We start from the raw sequence: 18,542 nt of genomic DNA, 5'->3' as shown, positions 1-18,542 counted from the left end.
AGTTGTGGCAAGCGGGGGCCACTCTTCATCACGGTGCACGGGCCTCTCACTGTTGTGGCCTCTCCCATTGCGGAGCACAGGCTCCAGACGTGCAGGCTCAGCAGTTGTGGCTCACGGGCCCAGTTGCTCCGCGGCATGTGGGATCCTCCCAGACCAGGGCTTGAACCTGTGTCCCCTGCATTAGCAGGCAGATTCTCAACCACTGCGCCACCAGGGAAGCCACCCCACCCCCCCATCTCTTTTTTAGAGCTGTGACCCGAGGCAAGTGACTAAATGCTTCACTTCCTTACTTTTTAATGGAATTAGTAACAGCGCTCACTTCATAGACGAGGATTAAATGAGAAAGCCTGCTGTTCCAGTCCACTGCCGGGTAACAGACGACCCCAGAACTGCCCTCGGGGCCGGGGGGCAGATCTGCTCTCAAGATGGCTCACTTGTGTGCCTGGCTAGTTGGCACTGGCCGTGGGCCGGGGTGCCTCCCCATGGGCTGCCTGGACTCCCGCATAGCATGGTGGCTTGGGTGCTGGGAGGAACGTCGCAGCAGGCCAAAGCTGCAAGGCCTTTCTGTGACCTGGCCCTGGAGGTCAACACTGCCACCCCTGCCGCGTTGTATACCAAAATGTCATTCCTTAGTTTCAAGGGGAGGAGTGTCAAAGAATCTGCACACGTTTACAGCTGCCCCACCCCCCACCCCCGAGAGTAAGTGATTCTGCTCTGTGCGTGGCACGGGGGGGGGAGCGCAGAGTCAGGGGCGGTGACAGTCGTGACCCCAAGAGCTCGCGTCAACCATCACTTAACGCCTCGTCACTGGAGGATTCCTGAGGTGCTGGCCCCACGCTATGCTAAATACCTCCCAGGGTTTGAGGAGGAGGAAAACTCCACTTTAGACCCAGAAGCCCTCCAACCATCTTTTCACTCCTTGCCCACTAGGGAGCTCAGACGTAGAGACGGTTAAGTATTCTAGTGTGGTAACTGCCAGCCAGGTCATGAGCCACCTCCGATCTGGCAAGGCGACCGAGGTAAACCATGGCCTCCCGATGCCCCCTTCCCGGCCCGGCACTGGCCGCTTCCTCGGGTTCCGTGGGCACGCAGATGTGAGGAGCGCTCTGGCGCGTCACGGCCTCTTCCGGGAGGGACGCTGCTCTATTTTAAGGGTTCAGCCCCTCCCGCCAGGTCCAAGAGACAGGGATCTCATCACCTTTTAGCACCACACCTTCAGGGGGCGGCGGGGGGGGGGTGGGTGGGGAGCAAGGTATCGGGCACAGTTCCCGGGGGGAGTCAGGAGGTTGAAGCAGCTTTGGGGCGGGTGAGCCGTGGCCTCAGCCACCCACGTTTCTCCCACCTCCGGGGCTTGGCCGCCTCTTTTCCACTACCTCATGCCTTGTAATGGTTGAGACAAGAAAGGGCCTCAAAGGGTTTGCCCCCAAAACCATTAGCATGAGCCCTGGACGCTCCGAACTCTGCCCCTTTCCCTGCTAGCACAGGAGCGGCCCCATTAGTTAAGGAGCGTTGAGTATGTGCTCAATACTACTTTCCTCCCCTTCCCCCGCGCGCCTGGCCTCAGGCCAAAGGTTCCAAGACCCGGCAGCAGCAGGAGAGAGGCCATGACGCCAAATATATAGGAAACATCTTTATTTCAAAAAGTTAGTGAACTGAAGGCATCCTAAAACCTTAAACAGGATCCTGGACATGTAAGCCTACCGAACGGACAAATAAATACACAAATCTGCCCCACGCTCTGGGGCTGGCACTGGATGTCGGACGCTTGGAGGGAGACTGTCCTAGTCCAGAAGAGTCTCTGAGGTCATATAAATATAGAATACTTTATAGCAGTAAGTCAGCATTAAATACAAGTCACTGAACTTTCACAACTTGTCTCACAGGCTGAAAAAGTTGTGTACATCTGATGTGTAGGGACAGTCCCTCCCCGGCTGGCCCAGCCCATCAGCGCTCAGACCTGTGTGAGTGATGGGAACCCGTGCCTACAATGAGCGGCCAGGGCAGGGAAGGGAGGAGGCGTGTCTCAAGGGTCATCCCCAATCCCGGACCCCCGGTAGGAGCCTGCTGTTACCCAGGCTGCTGCGTCCCCTTCCCGTTTTGGGTCTTTTAACCCAAAGACAGGGTCTGGGGGGTGGGGACCTGGGTAGTTCTAGAGTGAACACCACTGGCCCCCTGCCCCCCCAAACCATCATCTGAGCAGCCGCCAGAGAGTGGGGTGGTCGGTCACACAGCAAAGTACCAAAAATGCAGGAAAGACCAGACAAAGGCCCGGGCCCAGGCACCGGCCCTCAGTGCTGACCAGAACTGCCGCGGCGGGGGACAAAGGCTCGTTTCTATGAGAACGTGAGTGTCCGCAGCCCCCGGGTCCCAGCAGACGCCCGCCCCCCCAGCCTGCCCTGCCTTCTGGGGCTGCCAGGGCCCTTTACAGAGCCAGCCCCAGGCAAGGCACCAGGAGGGAGTCTCTCCCGTGAGATCGAGCTCCCCCCACCCCTGCCCGTGACGTGCCCCAGAAGTTATCACCACATCTCTCTGCGTGGCCTGTCACACCCACTGGGCAGGGCACAGTCCGGCACCGAGCCTGGTGACAGGCATACAATCGGGGCTCCATCAGTCCCGTGCAGCCCTGCCTTGTCGTCCCCCTGCCACAGACAGGAGACAAGCCATCACGCCTGGGCAGCATCTGCCTGCGGGGGAGCCCAAGTCGGCCACCCCGTGGAGCCCGGCGCCTCTGGGTGGGCTCAGCTCGCCAGGCGGGCACCTGGCCTAGAAAAAAGGTCTCGGTAACCCCTGGGAAGTGAAGTGAGGGCTGTGGAGAGGGAGCAACTAGGGCTGCGACCACCCTGGGGGGAGGGGCAGGCGAGCCCCAACTCACCAAGGGAGGACACTCAGACCAGGAGGGGTGACCTGGGGGAGGGTCCCCAAGGGAGCAGAGGGCCGAGCATCCACCCTGGCCAAGGCCTGAGGCAGGAAGTACCAACCCCCGCATCCCCTGCCTTCCCACTGCCTGCCACACCGGGGCCTCGGAGTGGCCAGCTCAGCCACAGCGCAAGGCGAATGGAAGGGCTGGCTGCGAGCTGTGGCCGCTCCAGCAGGGGTTCCGGAGCCAGACGGCTGACCTGACAGCGGTGGCCCCCCACCAGGGCTCCTCGAGGGACGAGGGGCGCAGGAGGGAAGGCAGGGTCCGGCCCGACAGCCCCAAAGCTTCTGGCCAGCAAAAGGGTTTTAAGTGCCACTTGTGAAGCAATGGTGAGAAAACTTTTTTTTCTTGGTAAGAACACACTGCTGAACATTTACCTAACAAGAAGAACGCAGCCGCCCTCCCCTCTGGAAGGGAAGGAGGACAAATTCAAGCAAAGGCTACTTCGGAAACGGTGAGAGGACAAGGCCACCGATCCACCGTTCACACTCCTCAGAGAAAACCAAGGATGTGACACCAGCTACGGGGGTTCCCAGGAGCTCCTCCTGCCACCCTCCTGGAGAAGCCTGGGCTTCTGAGGAGCTTAAGGCATCCTCCCACCCTGCAGAAAGCTTCCGCAATGGGACGGGGAGAGGTTAAAAATCAGACCAACCGGACCCTGTTTCTAGCTGCCTCCCCCCGCCTTCTAAGCGAGGGCCAACTGTGTTTGAAACCTTGTGACCAGCTGCTGAGGCTGCCTCACCCCGGGCTTCCTTGAGAAGCAACAGGACCCTCCGCTCACAGGCCGCAAGGGCGCGGGCGCGGGCAGCTGTCTGCCTGGCTGGGCTTCAGCGACCAAGTCCCCGGGCCTCCCAGTGAGGAGCTATGACCTTGCACTTTCGTCCTCTGCCGAACTGGCCTGGGACCAAGGGCCTGGAGGCCCCCAAGCCAGGTGGGGCTACACCAACTGGTGGGTGTGTGGACAGGGACCCCCAGCACGTGCGGCGGCCCAGGTCCACTGGAGACAGAAAACACTCAACAGGTCCCTCTGGGCCCCCATCAAGGCCACACGCCAGTCCATTACCACTGCCCTGTGCCCCCAGGTCTGAGCTCACCTCCAGGAGGCCCACCCACGAGGGGTGTTTTGGTGCGAGACCCCAGCAGGGGCGAGGAGCTGGGCAGGCAGAGCCCCTGCATCTGGGGAGCTGGCTCGCCGGGTGTCCAGCACTGGCCATGGAGGTTGGGACCCCACCGCAGCCATCATCTGCCTGATTCTCGATGCTCTGGGACAGCAGGGCCTGCAGGGAGGCCACTCTCACACTCTCCTGGAAGGACCCCTGCCCCTCCACTCATACCCAGAAGTGGCCCTCCTCTCCCAAGGGGGGAGCAGGTAGGCACAGGTGGTGGCTGCAGGAGGGGCACGTGCCTTCATTGGTGAGGTGGGCCTGCAGCGGGGGTGACTTACTGGAGCCAGAGACACGGTGGTGGAGGCAGCTCTTCCTGGACCAAGGGAGCGGCATTCACAACCGGCCTTGGCCCCAGCAGCTGTGCCTCAGGCTCTAAACGCACGGAAACCCTCCAGCTGTCAGATCCTGAGGCTGGCTGGCTGGCTGGCTGGCTGGCTGGGCAGCCCCCGAGCCCACGCTCCAGCCAACCTGTCCCGGTGCACGAAGGATGGGGGTGCTGCCCCCCGAGGCGCTGGGTTACCTGCACCAAGGCCCTCCGCGGGCCGGGCCGGGGCTAGTGCAGCTCGGCGGGGCTCTGCGGCGGCGGGCGGGGCCGGCCCACACCCATGTCACTGCTGCCGCTGTCCAGCTCAAAGCCACGCCCCCCCAAGGGCGTCTGGGGCATGAACTGGCGGAAGATGCTGACGCTGCCGTGCCAGAAGGTGGGCTCTGGGAGCCGTCCCACCACGCTCCACGCCCGGGTCTCTGGGTCGTAGGCCTCCACCACGTCGGAGAGTTCAAAGGTATTGTCGTAGCCCCCAGAGACGTAGAGCTTCCCTCCGAGGACGGCCAGGCTGCCCCCGACATGCACCTGTGGGCCAAGGGGGGCGGTGAGTGGAGGCTGGCAGCCAGGGTAGGGGCGAGCCCCAGAGCCCCCCCTCCACGGGGAAGGTGCCTGGGGCCCTTGGGAGGGGCAGCCTTGGCACTTCCTACACCCCAGCTAGGACACAGGGCCTCCATCCCCGGGGGTCACATGCCACAGCGGGTCCCTATGGTGGTCAAGAGGGCATGGAGGCACCCTCCCCGTGAGCAGCGTCAGCCCTGCAGAGCAGGCATGACTGTTCTCCCCATCTTCCCCCGCCACCCAATTATTTATTTATTTATTTTTGGCTGCGTTGGGCCTTTGTCGCTGCACGCGGGCTTTCTCGAGCTGCGGCGAGCGGGGGCTGCTCTTCGTTGCGGTGCGCGGGCTTCTCATTGCGGTGGCTTCTCTGGTTGCGGAGCACGGGCTCTAGGCGCGCGGGCTTCAGTAGTTGTGGCACGCGGGCTCTAGAGCGCAGGCTCAGTGGTTGTGGCGCACGGGCTTAGCTGCTCTACGGCATGTGGGATCTTCCCGGACCAGGGATCGAACCCGTTTCCCCTGCCAATGCAGGCGGATTCTTAACCACTGCGCCACCAGGGAAGCCCTGTTCTCCCCATCTTATAGATGGGAAAACTGAGCCTCAGACAGCTGACAGCAGCAGAGCTGGGACTTGATCCAAAGTCTGGGCTCTGAACCACGAGGCTGGAGTACCCCTTCTTTCCCAAGACTGCTATAATGAGTATGTGTAGCTCATTATGGGGAAAACCAAAGTTATATTTCCTAACTGTAAAGATGTTATTTACTTATTTATTAAAAAAAATTTTTTTTTTTGGCGGCTGGGCTGCATGGCTTGTGGGATCTCAGTCTAGGAATTGAACTAGGAATTGAACCTGGGCCCTCGGCAGTGAAAGTGAGGAGTCTTAACCACTGGACTGCCAGGGAATTCCCCTAAAGATGTTAAATAAGCTGTAGAGGTACCAGGAGAGCAGGTTTGGAAATTTTTTTTTTTTTTTTTTTTGGCCACGCTGCACAGCTTGCTTGCAGGATCTTAGTTCCCTGACCAGGGATCAAACCCATGCCCCCTGCGGTGGACGTGCTAACCACTGGGCCGCCAGAGAACTCCCAGGTTTGGAAATTTTAAGGAAGACAGAAAATAAAGATATAGGCGGGTGTAGATGTGTATCTGGGACTAAGGAGATTGCTCGTGTAGCCAAAAGCCACCCAGCCTTCCTGGCTCTATCACATTGTCAAACTCAGCACCCTCTTCTCAATAAGCAAAGAGAGGTGAGACCCCATTAGGCAGCAAAAGTGTGGGTACACAGCAGGTGCTAAATAAGTGCACTCCCAAGGTCAATCCCCAAAGACCTCCTTGTCTGACCTCACCCCTCTGTTGCCCCCTTGTTCACTCTTCCCCAGCCACACCAGGCCGAGGGCTTGTTCCATGAACACACCAGGCATGCCCTGCCCCAGGGCCTTTGCACTTGCTGTCCCTCTGTGGAACACTTCCCGAGCATGCTCTCTGGCTCATGGCAGGTACTCAACGAACACTGGTCCGAATGGATGAACTCACTAAGCTGTGTGACCCTGGCATCTTATTTAAGGTCTCTGTTTCAGTGACCCTCGAGTACAAGTCGAGGACAATGCCAGCCCTCTGTTCAGGAAGGTAACACCAGGAAAGGGCCCAACACAGGGCCCTGCCCACCAGGACTGCATCCCAAACTTACACTGACACTTTGGTTGGAAACCAGGACCAGCCTGTGCTCCCATTGCTGGCGTGTCTGCAAACTTACCTGATTCATCGATGGGATCTTATCCCATTCGTTCTTGGTGGGGTTATATACGTCCACCTCAGCAGAGTCGTCCCTGGGGAGTGGAGGGGGGGAAGGAGGAGGAAGAATGGGTCAGAGTGACCAGGCAGCACCTGAGTGTGAAGGGCTGGAGAGACGGGTCCTCCGGGCCCATCTCCTTTGGGGACCTCTGTGATGCTATCTGGCAGCTCACCGGCCAGTGGGACCCTATCCCTGGTTCGCAGAGGCTGATTTCAGGCACCCACACCTATCTGGCCTGGGCTCTGAGGCCGGAACCCAGCCACGCTCCACAAACCCAAAGACCGTGCTCTCGGGTGCTACAACGCTTCCCCACAGCCCAGCACCCACACAGCTGCCCCTCCCTTCGCTGTGGTCACCCGCCCTGGCCTCAGATCTTGAACTGATAGTGGCCCCTCCCACCAGTCTCAACTCACCCTTCCTCAGCTCACCTGTGCCACCTCTCAGGACAGCCTTCCACGGCTGACCAGTCTAGGCCAGGCCTCCCGGCCCACTGCACAGCCCCCGTGCCCTGGACCACTGCTCGGCCACTGCCCCCCCACCACTGTCAGTCCTTCGATCCCACGCCATTCACTGCTGCACCCTAAGTGCCCGGCAGGGTGACCAGCGTCCCAGGAATAAGGACACCAGCACTGCCCTCCCCTTTGGGCTCAGGCTCCTTCAATCCTGTTTGACAGGCTCCCGATCCCTGCAATACAAGGCTCAAAGGCACAGCCTTGAAAAACAAAGACACTACCCCCCAAACAGGAGTACTGATGGTGACGATGGTCACAGGTCAGGGGTCAGCAGAAAGGCCAGAGAGTAAGTATTTCAGGGCTTGCCAAGGAGACAGTCTCTGTAGCAGGTCCCCAGCGCTGAAGCTGAGAACAAATGCAGCCACAGGCGTATAAACAGAGGGGCTGGCTGCATTCCCATAAAACCTTATTTATGGACACAGATTTGAATTTCACATAACTTTTCACACGTCACGAAGTATTGCTCTCACTCTGATTTTTTCCTCCAGCCACAGAATGTAAAAACCGTCCTGAGGGTGTGGCGCATAAGATGCTAATTGATATGGGAACCCGCTGGGCTGCCCCCCCGACCCCTGCAGAGACACAGGAGCTGCAGCCAGAAGGTGCCAGGCTGGATAAGGCTCTCGGCTTCTGCCTCTGCGGGCGCTGGGACGGCCCTCTGCGGGCGCTGGGACGGCCGGCCCAGCCCGGGAGCCACGTTAAGTGGGGACGGAGGCGGAGCACCGCTGGAGGCGGGGGCCGCCGGTCGCTGCTCACAGCCCAGGGCAGCGGCAACCCACAGCCTGACGCCCCCACGCGGCGTGGACCCTTCCTGTGGACCCGAGCTACCCCGACAGGTGGCACTCTGAGCAGGGTGACGCGGCCGAGGCACCAACGTGCGTAGACAGGGCGCGGGAACGCTCGAGCGCACGAGACCCAGGCCCCTGGCCTCGCCCACACTCTCGGGTGAGACCAGGCCCCCACTACTCAACAGGCTGCCCTTCTAGACCACTCACCCTCCCGGCCGGTTTGGTGGTGGCAGTGTGCAGTGAGCAGAGCTGAGCCCACCTCCCGGGGCCCCCATGGCTCAGGCGACCCTGTGCAAAGGCTAACAGGGGACCTGGGGGGCACCCTGATGCTCACACATGGGGCAGTTCAGCAGCTGACCAGTGACACCGACCAGGAGGAGGAAGGCACAGGGGCCTTCCCTCCAAAGACCGGTCCTTGGGCACCTCTTGTTCTAGGACCACGGCGGAGGGGGTGGGGGATGAGGGGGAGGACGTTCTCAAAGTCGCACAGCCTGGAACTGCCACGAGGGGCTGAGGCCAAGGCTCTGGCACACTCATGAGTTGTATTTATAGCCATCTCCACCCCCATCTTTGAAGACATGACTTGGGGGAGGGAGAGCCGAAGGGTCAGATGATGTTTTATAACGGGACCGGGAGCTGGCTGGGATTCTGGGGCTTTCTCAGAGCAGATCTTCACTTCCTACGATACGGGGAGGCCTGGCCCCTTGGCCACCTGCGTGACAAGCCACACCACCTCAGTTCCAAATGTGTTCTCCCCGAAAGCCCGGGAAGGCGCCTCGAGTCTGGGGGAGGGGCAGCTCAGACAGTGAGGGGGCGTGGGCCGAGAAGCACAGTGTCCCCGTCCTCAGAGGCTCCCAATTCAAAGTCGCAGGCGGAAAGGGGACAGAGGGGATGGCCGTTCACACCTTACCCTTCCCTCCTGGTCCCGTAGCTTCAGGCCGGCTCCAGGCCAGGGAGGGGACCGGCAGGTACACACACCTACAAGCACGTATGTACGTGCACATGTACGCAGGAGCTGTGAGCAGCGGCTGGGAGCTCCTAGTTCCTTGGACACCTACTGGCCCATCAGGAGGGGGCATTTCGCTGTGACAAGTCATCAAGGCTCACAGATGCATGGTGACCCACCGGCTGCCCAGCTCCGCTGCAGGCTGCCGAGGCCATAGCCTGGCCCAGGGAGGCTGTGACGTGGTGACGGCACCTGGGCTGGATGTCCTTGGTTTTAACCCTGTGCCACGACTTCAAGCCTGTGGTTGTGAGCAAGTCCCTCACCCCTCTAAGTCTCTGTTTTGCCACCTGTGAAATGGGGATGACAGAGGTGCCCATCTCAGCAGACAGTCAGCTGTGAAAATGCCCATGAAACAGGCAACCAGAGCTCGGTCCATTGGGGACCCCAACAGGCTAACTACTGTCATTGTTCCCACAGGCAGCTCTGGGCCTGCTCAGTACCAGGCTTCTCCCTGGTCCTGGGTGGCTGCGGGATCTTTGGAGAACAGCATTCTTTCAGCAAGACTCACCAGCCCTCCCTGTGCCAGGCCAGGCAGAAAGGGATAGACAGAACCTGCGGAAACGCACTGAACACACAAGTGCTGCTTTCTGCAGAGGGGGCAGGGCTCATCCCTCCACCTGGCACCAGCCCGCTGGTGAGCAAAGGGTCCCTCTATCAAGGCCACCCCACCCCAAAGACTCAAGTGTCCAGAAAGCTCTCCTCTGGTCTTTTTAAGATTCAAACTCCCTCTCAGGTGTAGGACAGGTGGTTCCTTTGAGTAAAGGCCACATGAGACCAACAAGGGCTTTTAGTGGGACCCACCAGGCGAAGTCCAGCCAAAGAGACACAATTGATTTAGCTTCTATGAATCTCAGAAAGTTCTCTGCGAGGACCTAGCTCCATCCCACTTGGGATCCTCGGAGGCCACAGAAACCGTTATAAAGAATGGGGGCAGAACAAAGGCTCCAGGTCAGAAAGACCCAGCCCTAGGGCCCAGTGTGGCCTCAGTTTCCTCATCTGTGAAATGGGGAGAAGAGTAAAGATGAGCTTAGCACAGGACCTGGTAAAAAAGATCACGCAGTGGCCTTGGCCCCCAAGGACTCACCTGATGAAGTACATGAGTCCATTCAGAGTCACTGTCTTGGGGGCAAAGGACCAGGGCGGGAGCTGGCCGCAGTCCACCAGCGACCATAGGTCCATGTCTGGGTTATAGCACTGCATCACCATGGTCTCCTTGCCGGCCAGGGAGCCGATGGCGTAGAGCCGGCCTCGGCAGGCCGTGGTGGAACAATTGTCCATGGGGTAGGTCATGGGCTGCAGGGCCTCCCAGGAGTCGGCGGTGTGGTCGTAGCGCTCCGTGCTGTCTGCGGCCACCACATACAGCAGCCCATCCAGCACGGAGGAGCTGTGGTACTCCCGGGCCTTCAGCATGGGCGCCACCTCCGTCCACTCGTTCACGCTCGAGTTGTACCTCCACACGCAGTCGTAGAGCCGGGAGCCATCGGACCCGCCTGCCGGGGCGGACAACGTGCAGATGGTCAGCCCACACCGACTCAGGGTGATTCACGCACCCGTGATTCCCTGAATTTCTGAGAGGGGGAAAGAGAACCCTCTCATCTTGGGGGAGGGATAACCCTCACCTGGCTCCATGTAAACACACATCCTCTCTCACCACGGCTGGGCCAGGGGCCCCGGCAATGCATAGGCTGACCGCTGCCCAGGAGGATGGCCATAAAAACACCAAATCTCTGCGGGCCAAGCCAAGGCCCAGGGGCCGCAATTCTAAGTAAACAGCAACCTCAGTCTGGACCCCCCGCACAAGCGGTCAAACACCTCAGCTGGACTGGGGCATCAGGTCTTATCGAGTCCATGCTCCTGAGGAGCCACAGAGCATGTGGGTGGGGTGCCCAGGGACTTGTTCACCAAATTCTAGGCTTCCTGGGCAGCCCCTAGCCAAGGCCGTGCCAGGATGAGTTGAGAGGAAATCTACAGCACCCCGCAGGCAAGAAACCTAACACAGAAAGCGATGCTACGGGCACTTCCCTGGCGGTCCAGTGGTTAAGACTCTGCACTTCCACTGCAGGGGGCCCAGGTTCAATCCCTGGTTGGGAACTAAGATCCTGCATGGTGAGGCCAAGAAAAAAAAGAAAGTGATGCTATGAGTGGACTTCTGGGGTTGTATTTCTTGATTTATATGCAAGTTACTGACATGTTTTGTTTGGAAAAACTCATCGAGCTGTACAAGTATGATGTATACTTTTCCGTCTATATTTCAAAGAAAAGGCTTAAAACCAACCAAACAAACAAAGCCCAGTGGTACTGCCTATAGCCACAAATTAAACCAGGTTCACCTAAGACATTAGAATTCCCACAGTATGAAGGGACCCCAAGAAGCCTGGGGGTTGTGTTCCTCTATTGCCCCAAGGCTGGGGCCACAGGGCAGAGCAGAGCCGGCCTGACAACTCTATCCGGTTCACAGCCCTGAGCTTTTAGGAGGAGAAGGCAGGGTCCCTGTAAAGTCCTCTCTGCCTGCCTTCTTCCTTCTAAAGAAGAACTGTGTCAAAGGCAGCTGAAGCCTTCTTCCTTCCAAAGGAGAACCTGTGTCAAAGGCAGCTGAAGTCGTTTCTCATCCCCCCGCCCCGTGAAATTCCCTACAGGCAGCTGTAGGGACCGACTCAGCCACCTGTCTAAACCCAAAGGATTAGCTGCTCAGCTGAGACATTTATGGAAGGGTGCGCAAAGTCGGGGCGAGTCTGACCAGTTCTGGGCGTTCACCGGCCAGACTTCTGTGGTGGGAGGGTGGGGATGGTGGTCCCCGGACAACACAGGGCCAACCTCAGGTTGGAAAGGGACCGATTCTGGCAGATTCCCGCAGAGGCTGGACCTGGAGCTGCAGGCCAAGGAAGCTGTGGCCACACGGCCGAGCCTGTCCTTAGGCCGGGATGCGCCCCACTTGTCAGCTCAGAGCCGGCTTTCTCTGGACCGTGCCAGGCTGGACAGAGCGCTGTGATGGCACAGCCGGGGCCTCCCTGCCTGATCCAGCCCTCTGCAGGCCCCAAGTGCAGACTTGGTCGGTTCTTTCCTTATATAGCCGTCACACAGACCGCCCCTCCTCACCCCACTCAAGGAGGTAGACTCATGTTTGAACTGGGACTTATCTTTAACGAAAAATGTGGGAGATGCCCAGGACTAGGGCAGGCTGGGACACGCCCAGCATGACTCGGCAGTGTTTTGGGGTTTGGGCCAAGTAACTGGAAGAAAACCTCTTAGCATGTGACTCTGTTTACAGTCGCTGGGCAGGGAGCAGTCTCAACACCACGTGACCCAAGCGCAGGGCCTAGGTGCAAGCCCTGTCACCGGTGACCAAGTGTGCTGCTCAGCCATGAGGGAGAAATCCCCCGTGGCGGTGGAGGGGGGGAATGGATGTATCACAGGGCGTCAGTCCCTGGCCCGTCCCCAGATTCCTTAGGGAGAAAAAGAAAGCACTCATTGTGCAGGGTGACTGCCCCAGTATCCTGCAACCTAATGGGGGCACCACCCGGGCAAGGAGGAGGCTGCCCAGGCAGGTCCTGCGTGCTGGTTAGAGACCCACAAACAGCTACTTGTCCCACTCACACAAGAGGTTCTTCTTCTAGATCTTAAGTATCAACCCTGGAAACGTACGTGCGTGCCAGCCTGGGGGAGGAGGGGGAAGGGAAGTGGCCACTTGCACCCAGGTGCGGTCTCGGGATTCCAGGTCTTGTGGGTTCTCCTGCAGGTGGATGTATTATTCCCCCAGCGGGGCGGGGGTCCGGGCAGCCCAGGGTCCTCCTGACCAGCCCCCGGCCCACTCACCCGTCACGTAGATGTCGTTGCCCAGCGCCACGATGCTGTAGCCCCCGCCCAGGTGGTCGGGGAACTCTGCCAAGTAGCGCCACTGGCCCGTCTGCGGATTGTAGCAGTCGACGGTGACCAGCTCGTCGCAGTCCTGGTCGCAGCCGCCCACCAGCACGAGGATCTCCGCGAGGCCGGTGGAGGGGCGCGGGCGCATCCGGGGGCAGGGCCCGCGGTCGTGGCGGTCGTAGCGCGCCGCCTGGAAGTCGCGCGCCTCGCGCAGCAGGCGCAGGCAGGGCGGGCAGCGGGCCACCAGCGGCTCGGCCTCGACGTGAGCCAGCAGGTAGAAGCGGCGCACGAAAGGCAGGCGCACGGCCTCGAGCAGCTGCGGCCAGTGCCCGGCGCGCCGCGGCGGGTCGGCGCGCACCCAGCGCAGCGCCAGCTGGTAGGCGGCCTCCTCCTTAGGCACGCACAGCCCGTCGTCTCGCAGGTAGCGCAGCAGCCGCGCCAAGGGCAGCCGCTCCAGCTGCTCGGCGCCCAGCTCGCCCACGTGGCGCAGGATGAAGCGCTGCGCCGCGCTCGCCAGCCCCGCGCAGCTGAAGGCCTCGGCGAAGTCCTGCATGTCCAGGCAGTTGGTCAGGTCGAGCTGCTGCTGCAGGAAGGCGCCGCACGCCTCCTTCACGGCCGGGAACTGCAGCAGGTCGGCGGCGCGCAGCAGCGGCTCGGCGTTGTCGCCGCTCACCGCCACGCGGCCCGTGTAGCTGAAGTCGAGCAGCAGCTGCAGCATGTCGGGCGGCACGCCGTGCAGGCGCACCCGCTCGGCGCGGCTCTCGCGCAGCTGCCCGGCGAACATGGCGCGGAAGTAGGGGCTGGCGGCCGCCAGCACGGCGCGGTGCGCCGGGAAGTCGCGCCCTCCCGCTGCCTCCAGGGTCACGTCCAGGAACTTGCGCTCGGCGCGGAGCTGGCTCAGGCCGCGCAGCAGGCTCAGCGCGTGCGCAGGGTCCGAGAAGGGCAGCACGGCCAGGGGCGCCGGCCGCTCCATGGCGCCTTGGCTGGGGGCGCGGGGCCGCTGCGCGCGCGCGCTCAGCTCGGAAAATCCGCCGCCAGGGCCAGCGGGAGAGACACTAGGAGCTGGTCGCCGCGGCTATAAATAGGGCCGGGCGCCTCGGCCTCCGGGGGGGCGGGGCCTGGAGGGCGGGGCGTCGCCGGTACCACCTACTTAACCCCTCCCGGCCCGGCGCCGCGCCCGCCCTGCCACCCGGCTGAGCGCTCTGACTCGCCTCCCCTCGCGTGCTCCCGCCCCCGGGCTCCAGGCTGAGTCACCGCCGCCCGCGCCCGTTCCCTCTCTCCGCCCTTCCGGGGCTTCCTGCGGCCTCCCGCTGACGCCCGAGCCGGGGACACCGGGTGACAAGGGTCCTCTCCGAGGGGCGGCCCTGCCGTGCGCTGGGATCGGGGGCCTCCAGGGCCTGCCCACCACCCACTCGGGCCCGGCTGCTGAACAAAACCCGGTGGTGGCGGAGGAAGCCACCCCTTTCGCGCCAGACTTCCCAACTGCTCCCGGGCGACTCGGTACAATGGCTTTTTTTTTTTTTTTTTTTTTTTTTTGAATTCCACTAGTTCCAAGGGTTGCTAGTTAACCCTATCTCGGGACAGGTTTCAAACGACAGAATTTCTTTTTTTTTTTTTTTACAATTCAGGAACAGAGCAGGAACAAGTATAAGTTTTTTAGGTGACGTTTTTTTCTTGGCGCATCCGTAAGGGACACGGGGCCAGATGCCAGGAATCTGCTCCACTGTGTTCCTGCAGGAGTTTCAAACTTGACTAAAGCGGTCGTTAACTTTCGTCAGCACAGAAGGCGCAGTTTTAGTTTCCGAGTCATAGAGACTCTTTCAGGCTCCTGAGCTACCCTCTGAAGGGGTCATCCTGGCCTCCTCGCCCTTCCTCTCCTGGAAATGGAAGTGGGAAAAGCAGAAATCAGGGTAGGAAAAATCCATGAGAATTCGTCAGAATATACTATTAAGCTGAACAAAAAGCTGAAGCACCAGAAAATAATTCCAGGGAAAAAATAGTTTTTCCTATTCCATGAGAGGGGCACTAGGTACCTGGGGGTCAGGGCCCTCAGCTCAAGGTCAGACAGGGAACTGCCTTAAAAACCAGGGGATGTGGCTGTTCAGAGATGTCACAGTCACGTGTGGGGTGACCATGAAGAAAGAAATCTTCCTTGCTTTGGTTCCAATAGATACAATGCCAGGACTGTGTTTTCACTGAAACCATATGAAAAAGTTCCCTCACTTGGAAGCCATTTTTTTCTTTAATGTATGCTTTGCTCAGTTTTAGAAAAGACCCTTAAATGTATTGTTTGTAATGATAAAAATAAAGTTATATCTAAGTGTCTAAAAAAAAAAGAAAGAAAGAAAAAAGGAAAGACCTTTATTCCACTTCTTGTGTTGCAGATGAAACCTGAGTTTCTGTTATTGGATAGCACCCCCCATGCCCCGTGGGCTTGGCAAAGACATTCCAGACAGCAGCCTCGTTCCGCCCGCCCACGTGTGTCCCAGGGCAGGGCAGGCACACCAGGAGTTGCTGTCATTTCTTGGTTCCAGCTCAGTTGGCACAGCCTTTGGAGAAGACATCTTGGTTTTATTCCATCTCTGAGATGCAAACTGTAGGCTTTCTCTTCTACTTGTGAATCTCTCATCATCTTGCCGTGAGAAGGTATCTAGTCTAAATGTCAGCATGGGAAGCACAGGCCTAAGTCAGAAAACATTCAGGTACCCAGGCGGGCTGCCTGTTGCCCATAGATGGACTGTTCACACAGCTATTAACGGCAGCAGCAGCATTCCTGGGCCCAGGAGCCCGGCCAATAAGCTTACTTGCTCAGGCTTTGTGACAAGAAAGTCTAAGTAGCCAGGAAGTGGGATGTTTGTAGGGAAAAGTACTACAGTCCCTCTGGGTCAGAACTCATCCACCTGGTATAAATCAAATCTTTTAAATCAATAATGTTTCTCTGGTTAAGAACCGAGTCCAGTTTTATGTATTCCTAACAACAGGGGGTTATTTAACTCATGTTTCAGCCTTACTCTGAACAATAATGATGCAGTATTTATTGAAATGGAAAGATGTTCATGTTATAATGTCCAGCAAACAATCGGATTACCCATAGTATGACCCCATTTGTTAATTAATTTATTTATTTTTATTTTGGCCACGCAGTGCACACAGGATCTTAGCATGCGGGATCTTAGTTTCCTGACCAGGGATCGAACCCGTGCCCCATTTGTTATATGTGTTCGTATGCCTACCAAAAAACTGTGAAGGTAACATTTTCTCTAGGTGGCTAGGTTTGTTTTGTTGTTTTTGCTTGCCTGCATTTTCTGTCTTTCTGTACTAAACATATATAACCTGTGTATTAAAGAAATATTAAAAGTTCAAAATAAAATTAAAAGTTCAGTTCTTGAGGAAAAAAAGTATATTATTAATAGCCCAGACCTAACAGGAGATTATTTGAAGCCATGTGTGTATATCTAAGTCAATAAAGGAATGTGGTTAGAAGAGAAAGGAACAGATTTAGACTTATCAGCTGTGTTTGGAATTTTGAATAACCTGCTAACCCAAGCATGCTGTTTAGTTCCTTTTTTTTTTTCTCATTAATCTCATGTGTTCAAAATGGGAATGTGAGAAATTCATTCACTGCAGTATGACAATGTGATGGATACAGTCAGCAAACTGTATTAACTAAGGGGATTTAAACTTCTCAAATATCATCCAACATCCTGGCATGGTGGAAACACCATTGTTTGGTGAGGAAGGTGTTAACTCTAGCCAACAAGCAATAGTTTGTGAGAAAATGGATTTAAAGACTAAACTTCAGCCACTAGAGTTTTAGAAGTGTACCTCTTCTAAAATCATGAAAACGGTCTTTGTCTAAGTAACTTTATGGTAATGTAATACAATGTGAACTAACAAATAATGGTACTGTTTCATTAAAAAAAGGAAAACTACTTAATTTTGATATTTGAATTCTGATTTTAGGCAGACAGGACAAGAGGTAACTGAGATAATTTTAAAAGCTGCTGGTACATCCTTTTTCCTTTCTTTGAGAGCATATAGGAACACATACCATAGCATTTATAGAGTCAAAAAGAGATTGCATCTTTTTCATATTACACACTGATTTTTTCTGATTCTGGGCTGCCTAAGGTGTGGTTTGTAATGCGCTTACTACACACAAACTTCTTCCTTTAAGGAATGTTACAGTATTCTCTATTAAGTGCATTATTATATGTAAATGATATACTGCAAGTAAAAACATTTAAATAGTTTGGCGCCTAGGGTTAGCTATTAATCTTTATATTTTACCTGTATAAACCATAACACGAGAAATTCATTTGACTCTTCTATGCACAGGTAATTTTCCTCACTATATGAAAAGTTGACAATACCTAGTTTAGAAATTTATTAATGATTTAAAATTATTCACACTTTTGTTATTTTTTATTAAATTTTTTTTTTATTCACACATATGTATGTTCATACAGCAGTCAAGGTACTAAAAGTTGAAAACAATACAGTTTTGAGGAATTTTCACTTATTTTCCTCTCCTGGAAAGGGGAGTGAGAAAGGCAGAAAACTGAAGATAGGAAAAATCCAGAAGAATATCCTATTAAGCCAAACAAAAAGCCGAAGCACCAAAAAATAATTCCAGGAAAAATAAACCTTTGGTTATGTTTATAACTCTACACTCAAGCACAGAGAGTTGAAACGGAGGCAGAGAGCATTCCTGAATTTTCCCCGAGTGACTGCAGTGTAGCTAGTGAGATTTAGGAAGGTGAAGCTACATTTGGTAACCCAATTAAAAGAACTACATTCTCAAGCTACTTACTGGGAAACCATTCTTCGTATTTTGAAACTTGTCATAACCTGTGCTAATGTTGGCTTTTTTCTTCCTCTTTCCTGAGTAACTATAATCATCTGACAGTTAGCATTCAGCAGCAGGTGTTTTTTGTTTTTTGTTTTTTAAAGCAGAAAACAAGGATCTGGCTACTGTGGCTAATGCTCTTGCATTGATCTTGGAATTCTAGATTTGCCCCCTGGAGCCCAGGAGTGGTATAGTATACCTGAGAAGTAAACTAAATATGTTGAAGAAACCTAAGCCTGTCATACAGAGAAAACTAGCTTTATTATCCCCACAGCTACATATTATGCTATTGAATTTGGGTCAATTATTGGTGTTACAGTCCTTTCTCAGGCTAGGGAAGGGATGATAGATATTAACATCTAAACCAAAGGGCTAAATTTCTAAGGGAAATCAAAGGAAGGAGAGACAAAGGTCTTCCTCCGTGAAGTTTTCTATTTCACCTGAGTGGCAGGCAGGGAGACAAGCAGAGTACACTGGATGTACTGGTTGCCTCTGTGTACTAAGAACTTATTCAAGAAATAACTATTGGATACCTATTCTGAGCAACAGTTATCACTGTCACATGACAGAATCCAAGTTTGGGATTTTCTTAGTGTGACTGAGTGGTCCAATATAGGTCCCTGAATTCTAGGCTCTTTTGTCATCAAGCCCATTATGACTATGAACAAGTTCTTTATTTCAGTTTCTTAATTGGGTGGGTGGGTGGGGGAATTTAATGTTTATTACGTGCAAAATTATACCATAGGGAATAATGATCAGTTTAAAAAAATTCC

At 56.0% G+C, this 18,542-nt stretch overlaps 1 protein-coding gene and 1 long non-coding RNA gene across 5 annotated transcripts in view; one reads left to right on the top strand and one right to left on the bottom strand.

Annotated features, from left to right (window-relative positions):
- LOC102976721 (kelch-like protein 21) overlaps positions 1–13,952 on the bottom strand; it is a 55,687-nt gene extending 41,735 nt beyond the window's left edge. For 2 of the 4 annotated variants that reach the window (XM_028487909.2, XM_028487910.2), the window contains exons 1-4: positions 12,873–13,952; positions 10,144–10,549; positions 6,715–6,787; positions 4,604–4,933 (exon numbers count right to left, since the gene is read on the bottom strand). In XM_028487909.2, coding sequence (XP_028343710.1) covers positions 4,637–4,933; positions 6,715–6,787; positions 10,144–10,549; positions 12,873–13,893 — 1,797 coding nt within the window. In that variant the 5' untranslated portion in view covers positions 13,894–13,952 and the 3' untranslated portion in view covers positions 4,604–4,636. The other 2 variants (XM_028487911.2, XM_055083806.1) reach the window with 2 other exon arrangements.
- A 113-nt stretch (positions 13,953–14,065) lies between these two features.
- LOC114484999 (uncharacterized) lies at positions 14,066–16,796 on the top strand. The gene is made up of 3 exons (XR_003678429.2): positions 14,066–14,420; positions 15,305–15,566; positions 16,065–16,796. It is a non-coding gene; the product is annotated as an uncharacterized lncRNA (long non-coding RNA).
- The last annotated feature ends 1,746 nt before the right edge of the window (positions 16,797–18,542 follow it).

Source organism: Physeter macrocephalus, chromosome 3 (genome assembly GCF_002837175.3).
Source record: "Physeter macrocephalus isolate SW-GA chromosome 3, ASM283717v5, whole genome shotgun sequence".
Lineage (NCBI taxonomy): Eukaryota > Metazoa > Chordata > Mammalia > Artiodactyla > Physeteridae > Physeter > Physeter macrocephalus.
This window is presented reverse-complemented; position numbering and strand designations above follow the sequence as displayed.